This window comes from Xenopus laevis, chromosome 3L (assembly GCF_017654675.1).
Source record: "Xenopus laevis strain J_2021 chromosome 3L, Xenopus_laevis_v10.1, whole genome shotgun sequence".
Taxonomy (NCBI): Eukaryota; Metazoa; Chordata; class Amphibia; order Anura; family Pipidae; genus Xenopus; species Xenopus laevis.
In genome coordinates this window covers 99,899,100-99,913,191 of record NC_054375.1, presented here as the reverse complement: position 1 = coordinate 99,913,191, position 14,092 = coordinate 99,899,100, and the positions used below count along the sequence as shown (strand labels likewise).

At 37.3% G+C, this 14,092-nt stretch overlaps 1 protein-coding gene across 4 annotated transcripts in view; it reads left to right on the top strand.

The window, feature by feature from the left end:
• Positions 1–14,092, top strand: part of znf609.L (zinc finger protein 609 L homeolog) — a 38,143-nt gene that overhangs the window by 9,499 nt on the left and 14,552 nt on the right. For 3 of the 4 annotated variants that reach the window (XM_018252951.2, XM_018252952.2, XM_018252950.2), the window contains exon 2: positions 8,430–9,346. The exons of the other annotated variant lie outside the window; for it this stretch is intronic. In XM_018252951.2, coding sequence (XP_018108440.1) covers positions 8,612–9,346 — 735 coding nt within the window. In that variant the 5' untranslated portion in view covers positions 8,430–8,611. The remainder of the gene's footprint in view (positions 1–8,429; positions 9,347–14,092) is intronic. 4 annotated transcript variants of the gene reach the window in all.

Below are 14,092 nucleotides of genomic sequence, written 5' to 3'. Positions count from 1 at the left end.
TCCGAAAGTGACACGTTTTGCCCACCAGCAACTGTCTTGAAGTCCAGTGAAAAATAAACTAGGGATGTTTGTAGCATGTGGTAGCTCAGATTTACCACAGGTGATTATACAGAGCTTATCTGCTATTTTACCTGTGCCTTTTCTTCTTTTTTAGATGGATGGTTGCTCTTCCATGGCTAGTCAGCAGCTTATTTATATAGACAATAGTAATGTATCTGAAGCAAACATACTGGTTTTACCAGTACAGGGCAACACTACATTATATTTTAATTACTTTAAAAGACTTTGACTTTTTGGTGTTACTGTTCATTTAAATTCCAAGCTTGAGACCTGCAGAATTAAAAATATAATTTCAGTACCCACAAAAAAATGTAAAATGGAACTTAAAGGGCATGTAAAGGCAAAAATATAAAATCCCATTTTTACTTTCTTTAATGAAAAAGAAATCTATCTCCAATATACTTTAATTAAAAGATGTCTACAGTTTTTATCATAAACCTGACTGTATGCAGTGCAATTCCCCCTTCTTTTACTGCTGTGGATAGGAATTGTCAGATGGTCCCCAACTGCTGTGCAGGTAAACGATCATACTTTCAAATGGCAGGGGGAGCCCACCACCTTACTTCCCAGAACTCGAGCAGCATTGTTGGATTCCCTGTAGAGATTTGTATCCAGAAACGCAGTGCAGTCTCTATATTATGATTATTAATCAGTCTTGCTGTATTGGCTTCTATGGCAGATATTATTTGACTTGTGCTGTTTTGATAATTTATGACGATCCCTAAGCTTAACCTCCCAACTGAAGCCCATACCACACTGAGCATGTGCGAGTCTTGATATTGCAGAAATGTCTAACAAAGTTACAAGATGACAGCCCCCTGCGCCAACTTTGAAAGCATAAATCATTTGTCTTATTAGGCTGCTGGTGCAGTAAGTTCATGTTTATATTTAGTATACATAATACAGCATTTCTAACATTATTCTATTTTAGACTTTAGTTGCCCTTTAAAGTACTGCTGTCACAATTTCAACTTTATGAACCCAGTTGCTGCTTAATTCATCCATGTATTTCAAATGAAGTGCCAGGTATACTAACTCCTAAAGTATAGATTATAAAAAAGTTTGCCAATTTATAAGCAATGGCACAAAGTGAATTTTACTACCAACATTCCCTTGGGAGCACTGTGGTTGTCTGAACACCAGGGAATGCTGAAGCAAGCAAAAGCCTGACAGCATTTCCTTAAGCCAGTGTCTTTCTCATTCAAGCAAATGTGGATAGGCTCTTGGATGAATCACTGCTTTTAACTAAATTTATTCTTTATTGCTGATAGGTTTCCAACCTATTTAGGGCTTCTCCAAGGAATAGCTCATTGTGCTCCCTCTCAGCAAGGAGTGCAATAACTTGATGGCCTGACTAAAAAAAACAAACTGCCATCTCAGTTGATGATGTCTTGTCATGTGTTCCATCCTTGGGAAAATACATTTGTTTGAATTTTTTTCTCTTAGATTAACACCTCATTTCATTAAAAACATATACCATTATTTTTATGTAATTAAAAAGGAATAGAATAATTTTGCGCTCTGTGGCAAATTGAATCTGTGTGAAATAAGAATAGTATATGTGCTCTTTACTGCTATTAGTTAACTTAAGGTTAACTGTAATACAGGTATGGCCTTGTTTAGAACCCTAGAATTATTGAACTCCATAGATTGTGGTAATCATTCCCAAGGAATTTTTAAATAAAACATGTCAAGACTTAAATGCGCTTATAAGCAATGAACTACTGGTCGTAAATTATTTTAATGCAAAAATTAATTTTTCTTAGTATGTCTCCTAAAATAACACCTCTCCGTAAAAATAATTTTACTGTACATTATAAGTGAGGTTTTGCATCATCTTACCAACTCCAGCATTATTTTCAACTTAAAGCTTACTCTAGCTCACACATGGTTTCACATCTCTGTGAAAGAATTGTGGCTTCTATGCAGAACTGTATCAATTAAAAAGCATTTGCAGATTTTTTTTTTTTGCTCAGTTATTTTCAGAACTTGCGCGCCTAAAGTAAATTCTGGTAACAAATACAAAGCCATGTATCACCACATATATTTAAGTGAGTGGGAGCTGCCAAACTGTTACTGGCCAATGTGGTGATGTTAAGATTGCTCAAACTTTTTGGCTTGAACAATCTTTAAGGAAACCCAACTCACACTCTGTTTTGGGTCGAAAAACCTCTGCAATTTCAGTTATTTTATCCAAATGGGCTATATTTTCTAAGCACTCCTTGCTAGGATATATATATATGTATATATATATATATTTATTTTTCTGAAAGTTCAGTAAGTTTTTAAGAAGCTTTTCTACTTAAGGCCAAGTAAATGAGTTCATCTCGATAGGGGGGTATATAGTAAATAAAGCAGCATCTTGATTGCCAGTGCAATTATTGTGTTGTAGTTTGATTGTATTTCAGTTACGTGGTTTTAAAAGACCTTGAAGTTTTATATATCTAGTGTAGGATGTTTGGCGGTTTCTTGTAAAACTCCATTGCTTTACTAAATCCACCCCTCCCCCACATATACACAGCTGTTGAGAACTTTCAGGTATTTGAATTTCACGTGCACTGAAACAAACAGTTTGGCAAGTTTTACAGCCTTGGCATTTGGTATGTAACAAACTATAGTTTGGTGATGGGGGGGTACATTTTTTTTGAATTGTGGGGGTTCACAAGGGAAAGAAACATATAGTAAAAACTTTTTACTTTTAATATCCTTGTCAGCCATAAACAGGTGGCAATGTATGTATGTATTGTGCATTGATTTAATTTAGGTAAGAGATATATCTTGAATTTGTCCTAGGGGCCCCAAAACATTGCAAGAAAAAAGTAAGCAAAAGTTACCAAAGAAGTCAGAAATGTTGATCTTATGTGTGATAGCTTCCCAGGGGTACCTCTGGCCTTGTTACTATTTAGTTAAACCAGTTAAGAAATTCTAGTTGTGTGAAATATTATATATGGACTAGGCATGTAGCAAATGCTGCACTAGCTCTTTCCATGTCTTCCTATTCATTCAAAATGTTAATCTACAGAGGGCCTCCAGGTAAATTTGGCTAGATCTTTTGTGATGCCTACTTCTTTGCTACTATATAGAAGTGTATGTAAGTTATATATTCAGCTGCCAAAGCTGTATAGATACATCTCTAGATCCTCCTCACTGTGAAAGGGCAGCAAAGGTTTGGGCCATAAATATGGTCTTCAGGGAGAGCTGTAGCTGTCATGAAAACATTTGTTTCAGGTATTAATTGTGCTGAAACACCAAAGGAGGCAAGTGACATAACCAGTGTTCTTGTCCTCGTTTCAAAGATTCTTTTTGATGTTTTGTTAAAGCTACGCAGTGAAAATGTCCTTTTCTGCAAATTAGACTAAAAATTTGTGGTAGCATTGCAGATCTAGAAACAGTATTTACTTTATATTTACTATATGGTATCATGTAGAGTAATTGGCCTAGTCAAGCTGCTGTAAGAAACTGATTTGCAAAACTATTTTGCAGACTATTGGGCTGCACATAAATGTATGGGACCTGTTATCCAGAATGCACTGGATCTGTTATCCAAATGCACGAGACCTGGGGTTTTTCTGTATTCCAATACTTTGTCTACTAAAATTTAACTGCAACATTGGTTTAATCCAATAGGTTTTGCCTGTAATAAGGATTAAATTTATCTTATATCTTAATTGGGATCACGTACATGGTACTGTTTTTATTATTACAGAGAAAAAGAAAATATGTTTTAACAATTTTTAATAATTTGATTAAAATCGTGTCTATGGGAGATGACTGTCGCATAATTTGGAGCTTTCTAGATAATGGCCTTCCGGATAGAGTAATCAAAAACATTCTCCGCACTGCCTTGGTTTGTGTTGTTGAATGCGTCAAATCCTCCTCCGGGTATACAGCTATCCCGACATATACTGATACATTCCAAAATGAGGAGAGCACTCAAAAGTAGCAAAAATATGCTGTGGTTACATTTATTCAAGGCCACTACACGACATGTTTCGGGTCCTTAAACCCTTTATCCGGATAATAGATCCCATAACCCATATTTCCAGGGTAAAGTTAAAGATGTGTTTGCTCCCCTACCTTTTAAATCAGCTATAGGGTTTTTTGGTAATGTTCTGCATAAATGGTTGAATTTGATAGTGGTGTGTCATTTCAAAACCCTAAATTGTCTCAGTGTTAATGTGTTTATAGGCAGCCTGATTTCCTGGGAAACCAATTTCATGGCAGGAATGTTGGTGTTTTTGCATACTTTGACAGCTGAACAAAAGATGATAAAATGTATTGCTCTCTGACAACTCTTATGCCAGATTCAGAGCCTTGGAATCTAGTTGAACATTATAGATATCATTAATGGCCATTGATACACTTTAGTTCTTTTTCCCCCTTTGTTTTTATTTCTGTTAATATATGGCATAAATCTGTAGCATATTTATATGCATTGTTGCCTAAGTCTGCCTTATATAGTCCAACTCTCATGCTTACTCATGCAAGAGGTAGGAGAATGAGAATATTTTTAAGTAAATCTTTTTGTAAAACTCTATAGGGCAGTGGTGTATAGGTTTAGTTTGCACATTTTGATGACTTGTTTCCTTTAAGGTTTTTTATATATCAATCATTCAGCCATAGTTCCAGTATAACTTAATACAGCAAATAAGTTTTCATTCAAAATCTCACCTTAAAGGGGTTGTTCACCTTCCACTTTTTCAGTTCAATTGTTTTCAGATTGTTCCCCAGAAATAAACTTTTTCAATGACTTTCCATTATTTATTTTTTACAGTTTTTTCAAAGTTTAAATGTTTAATGTTCCTGTCTCTGGTGTTTAGCGTTTGCACCGAAATGACTGAGCCTGCAGACTCAAACTGTTACAATTTTGCAACATTTAGTTGATACATTTCTCAGCAGCATTTCTGGAATATTAGCCATTATTGTATCAATTATAATAGCTGCCTGTAATGTAATTAAGGGATTCTGTTCAGCAGGGCCAAAGATAAGAAATGTATCAACTATATATATCAATTTATAACAGTTTACAAGGTCGGCGACCCCTCTACCAGAGCAGCTTTAGAAGGTGAAAAATGACATTTTACACTTCAATATTAGAAAAATGGTCACACATAAAAGATAGAAAATACATTGAAACAAGTTATTTTTGTTGGACTATCTTAAAACAACTAGGTGTTAGAAGGTGAGTGACCCCTTTAACTAAACTCCGTGCTGCACATTCATTTTTATCTAAAAGAGCAAATCCACATTTTCCCCAATCTCACCCTAACTTATTTTTGGATTGAGCCGTCCTCTTAGGTGTGGTAGTCACACAGTTTAGTAACCAAAGGTTGCACAGCAGCCACAACTTTGGAAAAAAGCTATAATGGAGGCATATGATACAAGATGGTTCTATAAAAGGCATTGGTGAGCATGTAGAGTGTGTAAAAGTGACAGAGAATGGGAGAAATGTGCACAAAAAAAGGGAATGGTGAGATGACTTGGGGTATGGGAGAAGAGTGTTAGGGCTAGTCCACACGAGGAGATTCGGGGAGATTTTGTCGCCTGGCGACTAATCGCCTCGTCTTTTGAGCGACTATCTCCCAGAACTGCCTCAGCGTTTTTCCCCATAGGCTACAATGAAAAGTCGTCTGCACTAATGCACACGCAGCAATGCGTTTTCAATAGTCACCCAAAGTTGCCTCAGTGAGGGGGTAATCTGATTGTTCGGCTGTATGGCCGAACGATCCGATTACGATGTGCCATGGGCTCCGGCGGGATCGGTCGGGTCAAAATCAAACCTGACCAAACGACCGATCTCTGCCGGACAAAAGATGTCGGCACACGCCACACACAATCCGAAAATCGTACGAATCCTCGATTCGTACGATAGGATCTGTGTGTCTATGGCCACCTTAAGGTTCGTACAATTTTAGTGGTTACAATCTCCCATTGATATCGTCAGACAATACATGCAGAGATATTATCGTTCGCCAATAAAAATCTTTTAATTTGTCAGATCAACTAAACGACTGATTGCCATGGTAAGAAAAATATTGGTAACAAACAAGGGAAAGTTGTGCTCACCACTAATTTTTAAAACCATTAGGCGGGGGTGCAATGTGGCTGTGACCACAAAATACATATAGACAAATACAATTTTGGACTGTGGATGTCCCGATATTTTTCTTAGACAAATACAAAGAGTCCTCTGCACTCAACCCATTATCAATATATTTAAGACAGAGACATTTTGTGCATACTGCTACTAAAGAATGCCTTCCCCTTTAAACAAAACAGGGATTGTTTGTCCATATATTGCAATATATTTAAGCTGGCCAACTACGTCAAAGTCATCCCATATCTGGCCAGTCCTACACTCAATTTTCATCTGATTCATTAAGAATTCTATTGCTTCATTATACATTTTACAAAGGGACTACATTTTACCTGCAACTTACTAGCTGCTTTCAAAGTAAAGTTTGGGAGTTTTACTTTGAAAGCAGCTAGTAAGCTGCAGATAAAACGTAGTCCCTTTGTAAAATGTATAATGAAGCAATAGAATTCTTAATGAATCAGATGAAAATTGAGCGTAGGACTGGCCAGATATGGGATGACTTTGACGTAGTTGGCTTAAATATATTGCAATATATGGACAAACAATCCCTGTTTTGTTTAAAGGGGAAGGCATTCTTTAGTAGCAGTATGCACAAAATGTCGCTGTCTTAAATATATTGATAATGGGTTGAGTGCAGAGGACTCTTGTATTTTTCTTTGAAAAATATCGGGACATCCACAGTCCAAAATTGTATTTGACTATATGTATTCTGTGGTCACAGCCACATTGCACCCCCGCCTAATGGTTTTAAAAATTAGTGGTGAGCACAACTTTCCCTTGTTTGTTACCAATATTTTTCTTACCATGGCGATCAGTCGTTTAGTTGATCTGACAAATTAAAAGATTTTTATTGGCGAACGATAATATCTCTGCATGTATTGTCTGACGATATCAATGGGAGATTGTAACCACTATTTTTCGGGCATAACTTTCGTACGATTGGCCCGGGAACCATGTGGTTTGTTCTCTGTGCTACTTTATGTTAATCTGAATGTGTGTTGCAGGTCAGAAGATTGGAATGTCCTTTCGTTCATCCGATATAGCCTAATAATCTGCACATCTATGGCCAGCTTTAGGAGGCATCAATGTAACATTATTACCCATATTTTCTTTCTCCATAAATTCCTGTTAATTTTCCTCAGATCCATCAGATGTAAATCAAACCAATTCACCATTCCCTTCTCCCCCCTTTTTTTTTTTTGGTTTGTTTAACCCTTTCATTTCTCGTAGCTGTTTTCTTTTAGTCTGTATTATTACCCCTCTGTTCCCACAAAATTTATATAATTGCATTCATCCTAAGGTTTTGTCTTCACTACAAAAGAATTAGCCCTGCCACAAAACTTCTGAAATATATTGGCAAATAGTACAATGTCTGCATGGCATTCTCACCATATACCCCTGCTGAGCCTTGCTTCATCTTGTTAAGCCTTTATATTCCATTAGACACACACATTAACAGCCTGTACTTCTTTGATATTTTCATTTTTAACAGCACTAAAATATTTTTGTTTAGTCACTTACAGTGTCTGGTTAGTGCTTGTGTATTGGTAGGAATAAGCAGTAGACAAGTGAGTGGAAGTCGAATCTTTAATCTCCATACTATCAGTTGACAGTATTCCTATACAAAGGGAATAAACAGGGTGGTAATTTCATTCCACTATTGAATATAATAGCTCTCAGATTCTATATTCAAAATGTATTGCTTGATAAGACAAGTTGTGTTTTCAAGTATTATCTAGCAAGCAAGGTGCCTTTTAATTTCAATATTTAGATATTTTATTTACATAATTACATTTTTTTTAATTGTTACCAATTTTAACCATGACTCCTGCAATGGCAGTTAATGCTGTTGTCTACATTAGTATTGTTGTTAAACATATTTGTCTTGCATTCGCAGAATTAATATTAGCTAGACTTTCCCATCTTGCAAGCTTGATAAAAGGCTGTTTGTGGCCTGAAACTTCGCTGTTAACCAGGTTCTGCCATGTGTATCCAATAAAGGCATTTAAATTATTAAAAACTTGGTGCTGTATGAAGCTTTCCAATAAAGTGATTGGTGCCTCTCCGTGTTCTTCAGGACTTTGGATCTTGCCTTGATTTTAAAACAAGACATGTTACAGTTTCTGCCACTGTTTTCTATATACCATATACTTAACGAATTAATTAAAAGTCTGAATCTGTCTGAGATATGAGCGTTTTTGGTTATTTCTTCATTACCGACTATTGTGAAGTTGAAAATTCCACAGCTTACCTTTTCTTTCTTTGTCTACAGTAAAAATGTTGTCTCTTCAGTCACCCAGTGCTGTATTTCTGTAGCGTGGACATCCTGGGAATAATCTGCTGTCCTGCACACCAGTGTTTCTTTGCATCACGTGGACCCTGGAAAGTAGAGGGGCTGGCGAAGTATCAAATCCTGGAACAATTTAAGGCCGCAGGAGGGTGCGTGCACTTAAGATGTCCTTGAGCAGTGGCGCACCAGGAGGGAAAGGTCTGGACACAAATCCGGTGGAGACCTACGACAGTGGTGATGAATGGGATATTGGAGTGGGAAATCTGATCATTGATTTGGATGCTGATCTAGAGAAAGACCAGCAAAAACTCGAGATGTCTGGCTCCAAGGAGGTGGGCTTGCCAGCCCCGAATGCAGTAGCCACTCTGCCAGACAACATTAAGTTTGTGACACCAGTTCCCAGTGGTCAAAGCAAGGAGTCTAAATCAAAATCAAAAAGAAGCAAAAGCAGCAAAGATGGAAGTCGAAGTAATCAAGCCTCCTCTGGACTGTTCCCAACTGGGGAGGCCAACAAGAAAGAGGCAGGAGGACGGTCTGTGGAAAGTGGAAATAGTTCTGGAACCCCGTCTGTCTCTGTGGCTCCTTCCAAGAACAGTGAAAAATCTAGCAAGGCTTCCCGCATTTCTTCCAGCTCCAAGAAGGAGAGTGGAAAGGCAAAAAAAGACAAAAGTGAGGTAGGAGTTGGTGGTGAGAAAGAGCCTTCTGCAGTTCTACAGCCAACACAAGGAATGGTGGGTAGAGGAGTAGCCTTGCAAGAGGCAGCAGGGGCTGCAGTGGACCATTTAGGAGGGGGAATGACTGTGGATGGTGGAAGCACTCTTAATGTAGCAGGGATTAAAACTGAACCTGAGGATCAAGAAGCAGAAAATCGTGGCTTGAAGAAAATTAAAGCAGAAGTGGTATGTATAAAACCTTACGCATCCATTTGTCTGTGCTAAGAAACTTTATGTATTAGCTGTGAAGGAATGCTTCCAAATACATTAGATATACATATTGATTGAAATACAATACTGCTTTATATTTTAAAAATGTTCCATTTTTATTTTATGGTATACAAATGTAAACAGTTTGATAGTTTGTAGTATAGCAGAGATTAATCACAAAATACATGTTTATGGCGTGTAAATAAATAAAGTTTATACTTCGTAAATTGCCCTAGTAAAATTATTTTTTATATATTGTAAGAGGCTAGGGAAACTGGAAATCCAACAGAAAGTATGTACCCCTTCCACCGATAATTACATTTTGATTTAAATATGAGACTGGATGCAAAAACGATTTGAATTTAGCCACAATGATGTTCTAACAATAGGGTTTATTGTGCGGACGTTCTATATGGTAGAGTGTTGCCATCCTATTTTTGTTTGGAATCTTACCTCTGCATATGATCCAGGGGTCTTCCGCCTAACATTTTTCTTTTTTAGTACCGTAATCAATTCGATAATTTTAATTCAAGATTCATGGTCCTTGCATGGAGATGAAATGTCAAAGATGAAAATGGGACTTGGTTGTTTTTGATGTAGCTAGCTGAAGTGAACCATGCCTTCTGAGAAGTGTGTTTTCCTCCTGTCACAGGCCTTGTGAGGCTTGTTACTTTAATGCTATACTGATTTAACTTTTTGTACTATAAACCGTGCTTCATGATGGTCTTGTGAAGGATATTGAAGGACATTTGACTGCACATCGATACTTGACAATCCAGCAAATTACTTTGAGCCTCCCTGTCTGCACAGAGGCTGCAAGCCTGGTCTTCCCCAACAAACCCCATCCAGCTTTTGAATGTGTCACTGAATGAAATAACTTGCCTTAACCAGATTGAGGACATGCTGGGCAGTTTTGTTGCCCAGGAGCCACTGGGTTAATGGCACAGGTTGTGTTTTTTCCAGCAGATGTCATGTGTAGCAACTGACATCCATTTAGTGCATTTTCTAACCACACATGGGACAGTGGTGAGCTGTATCTGCAGTTTGTCTGCCAGCAGAAAAAGAACGTTGTGTCCTATTAGCCTCTCCCCCCTTTTTTTTAAACCTAAGGGTAATTGCACACATGTTGTGACCACTGCTTTCCTTCAGTAGTCAAAGTACTCCTGTCCACCTGTCACTGTCAATTGTAAATTTCCTCATCCAACACACACACCTGGGACAGGAGCACAGTGGAAAGCACCTGTGTGCTCCATTAAAGGTCACTACTTTTCTCTTCTGGAAGTGCAGTGATGAGCCTTTACACAAATTGTTTGATTTTACAAATCCTCTATTGGACTGTTAAACATAACATTAATGCATAAGTTACACCTGTTTTATAGGGCATGGTTTCCACTTCCTAGATATTGGCATTTTTTGTTTATTTGTTGTGAGATCACAGCAGAGTTTGTGCCCGAGGTACCAATTGATTCTCGGAAACCTACTTCTTAAAGGGCTTGTTCACCTTCCAACACTTTTTTTTCAGTTCAAATGGTTTCAGACAGTTCACCAGAAATAAAGACTTTTTCCAATTCCTGTCTTTTTTTTTTTTTTAATATTAAAGTGTAAAGTGTACTTTTTCCGCAACTCTGGGAGGGGGGGGGGGGTTGCCGATTCTGTAAACTGTTCTAAATTGATTTAGTTGATACATTTCTTATCTTTGTCCCTGCTGAGCAGAATCTCTGGGTTTCATTACAGGCAGCTGTTAGAATTGATACAATAGTTGCTAATACTCCAGAGATGCTGCAACTAAATGTTGCAAAATTGTTACAGTTCAGCATCTGCACCTGAATTACTCCGCTTCCAGACTCAAACACCAGAGACAGGGACTTTAAACTTAGATTTAATGGAAAGTAATTGAGAAATGAACATTCTGGTGAACACTCTGAATGCAATTGAACTGAAAAAAGTGTTTGGAAGGTGAACTACCCCTTTAAATAAAGTGAAAAGGGAACCATTTTCCCATGAGGTCTGAAGGCTTTCTATAGAAGATGGCATCAAAGGATCCTCTTCTGCTTCACACAAGTGCCTGCCATTTCCACTTTGCAGCTGATGACAGGGAGTTGGCTGCTTGCCATTTCCATCTTTTTACTCTCCCTCGTCTTTCAGACACCCTGTGGGGGGTTAGGGAATGCAAGCGAGGTGGCACTTGGAAAAGTGGAAGGGTAATTTCCAGTGCCTTGAGAATACATACATCACTTGTCAGCAGCTAAGGTTAAAGAGAGGCACGGGGACAGATGCCAGAGCTGGAAAGATAAAGGTTGGAAGCTACAAACAGATGTAAGCTGTGATCACGTAGCCCCACTAAAAAAAGTGTGAGACATTTGCTTCTCTAATAAGTATGCCTCTGGGAACAGAAAATAATTTTCATTTTTCATTCATTTTAATATTGCACTGTTCCTTACTGAATATTGGCCAATATCATGCCAGCTCAGTAATTCTGGTGCAGACTCTAAACTGTTACAAGTGTCATTTTACACCTTCTAAATCAGCTCTGGGAGGGGCGGGTCGCCGACCCTGAAAACTGTTCTAAATTGAAACATTTAGTTGATACATTTCTTAGCAGCATCTCTGGAGTATTCTGCTCAGCAGGGACAAAGAAAAGAAATGTATCAACTAAATGTATTAATTTAGAACAGTTTGCAGGGTCGACGACCCCCCCCCCCAGAGCTGAACAATGGTAAACCATCATATACTGCACAAATTAAATTCCTTGAGAAGTAGTACTGTAATTGTTTAATTGTAAGTGCTGTGAACTTACCCAGCATGAACCGATTGTTTACCTGTAATAAGACTGTTAAGACTATGGTTAATGCTTCAAAGTACAATTATACCTTGGCCCAACTATCTATTTAAATAACTTGTTTTAAATTGTCTCTTTCCATACAGATCTCAATCATTTATTTCTCATTTCATGTAGCAGTTATACTGTCTTCACCAGATCATGTGTCCAATATGCCTTTTAATTCTTCCCACCCAAATTACACCATACAGGCTAATTACCGGTTTTAAAACTAAAATATTTTCCATGGTTTTCCTTGCATACTAAGGGCGATTTCATGTCTGGTAGATGGTTATTTCAAGCTTTATTGCTGGTAAAGCCATTCTCACATTTGTCATACTTTAGCTAGTGAAGATGCTATAGTTACGGTTGCCACGTGGCCTGTTAAAATGATGGTTGATCCCAATGTAATTAATAGGGAAAAAAGATAAATATATAGGAAGGCCGGTATTTTTTTCCAGAAAAGGTGGCAACCCTAGCTATAGTTTAGTAAAATATAAGGATGAAGAACAAGCAGAATGGCATCTCCTGGTGGTTCACCTTTAAGATATCTATTTGTTTGTTATAAAATTCTAACTCTGTGGGGGTAATTTACTAAACTCCGAATGCAAAAATCCCAAAAAGATGTATGATTTTTTTTTTTATAAAGTCGGATTTTTAAAAAATCACAAATTTTTCAGAATTTATTTTGATGTGTGCTGGGTTTCATGCAATACCCCGAAGTTTTCAGAGTTTACGGGCAAAAAAGAATAAGAAATCTGAGTTTTCGGTTGAAAAATCTGAAAAAATTGTGAAAATCTGATTTTTACTCGCAAAGCAAATTTTCAGGAAAATGCAATAATAAATAAGCATAAAAAACCCGAGCGGATTTGATCAGGAGTTTGTAGCAGAAAATGTTTAGATAAAATCAGACTTTGATAAATAACCACCTAAGTGACGTTTCAGTTGGCATTTATTTTTTATTTATATAGATCTTTTTTAATTATTTGATGGACTCTAAGGCTACAAATATATTTCTGCTTTTTATTATTCATATTTATTCTATTCATATTCCAGTCCCTTATGGGAAATAAGTCCAAATCAATAATTGCAATTTATCTCAGAATTTCACTTTATATCATAGAGGTGTGCTGACACTTTACTGTGTCTATTTCAGCCTGGTTGGCAAGCAGAGCATGTAACATGCATGCTGTAGAATTTATCTTCCTTCCCATTGTTGTTTTTTAGCAAGTAGTTAAATGGAATCTATCATGAAAATGTAATATAAGCTTCATCCCACTGAAATAAATACAATCAATTAATAATTCTGGATCATTTAAGAAATCAATCAGTATCTCACTCTCCACAACCTGTCACCCTTCATGCTCTCTTTATGCTGAGGTCTTGGTCAGATTTTGATTGACAGGTTGGTCTAATATGCATTTTAGGGGGGCTCCCTTTCTTAGCAGAATTACTCAAATAACCATCTCCAGCACAAACAAAAGGTAACAAAATAACACACTCTGGCAAACACCCTACATGCAGAGAAACTGGATTTCCATCAGAGCTGGTTATTTGTAAAGAGTCGGCACCTGGTTTAAGGGTGCAACCCCCCCAAAGGATGTATTAGACCTGTCCATTAAAAACGGACTCCACCTACTGCATGAAGACAGAATGAAGAGAGTTGCTCAGAGTGGGAGAGTGAAGAGTAACTTGATTATTTTATAAATGGTAGAGAATATTTAATTGGTTTTATTTAGAACGTTTCTTATTTCATCAAGATGAAGCTTATATTCAACTTTCATTTTTGCGATATATCCCCTTTAAGGTAAATGTTGACATCATTGCATTTGCCCAAAATGCTAACAGAGAGTTACAAAGGTGGTTACTTTAACCTATCAACTGAGGCAACTGAAATATTTTCA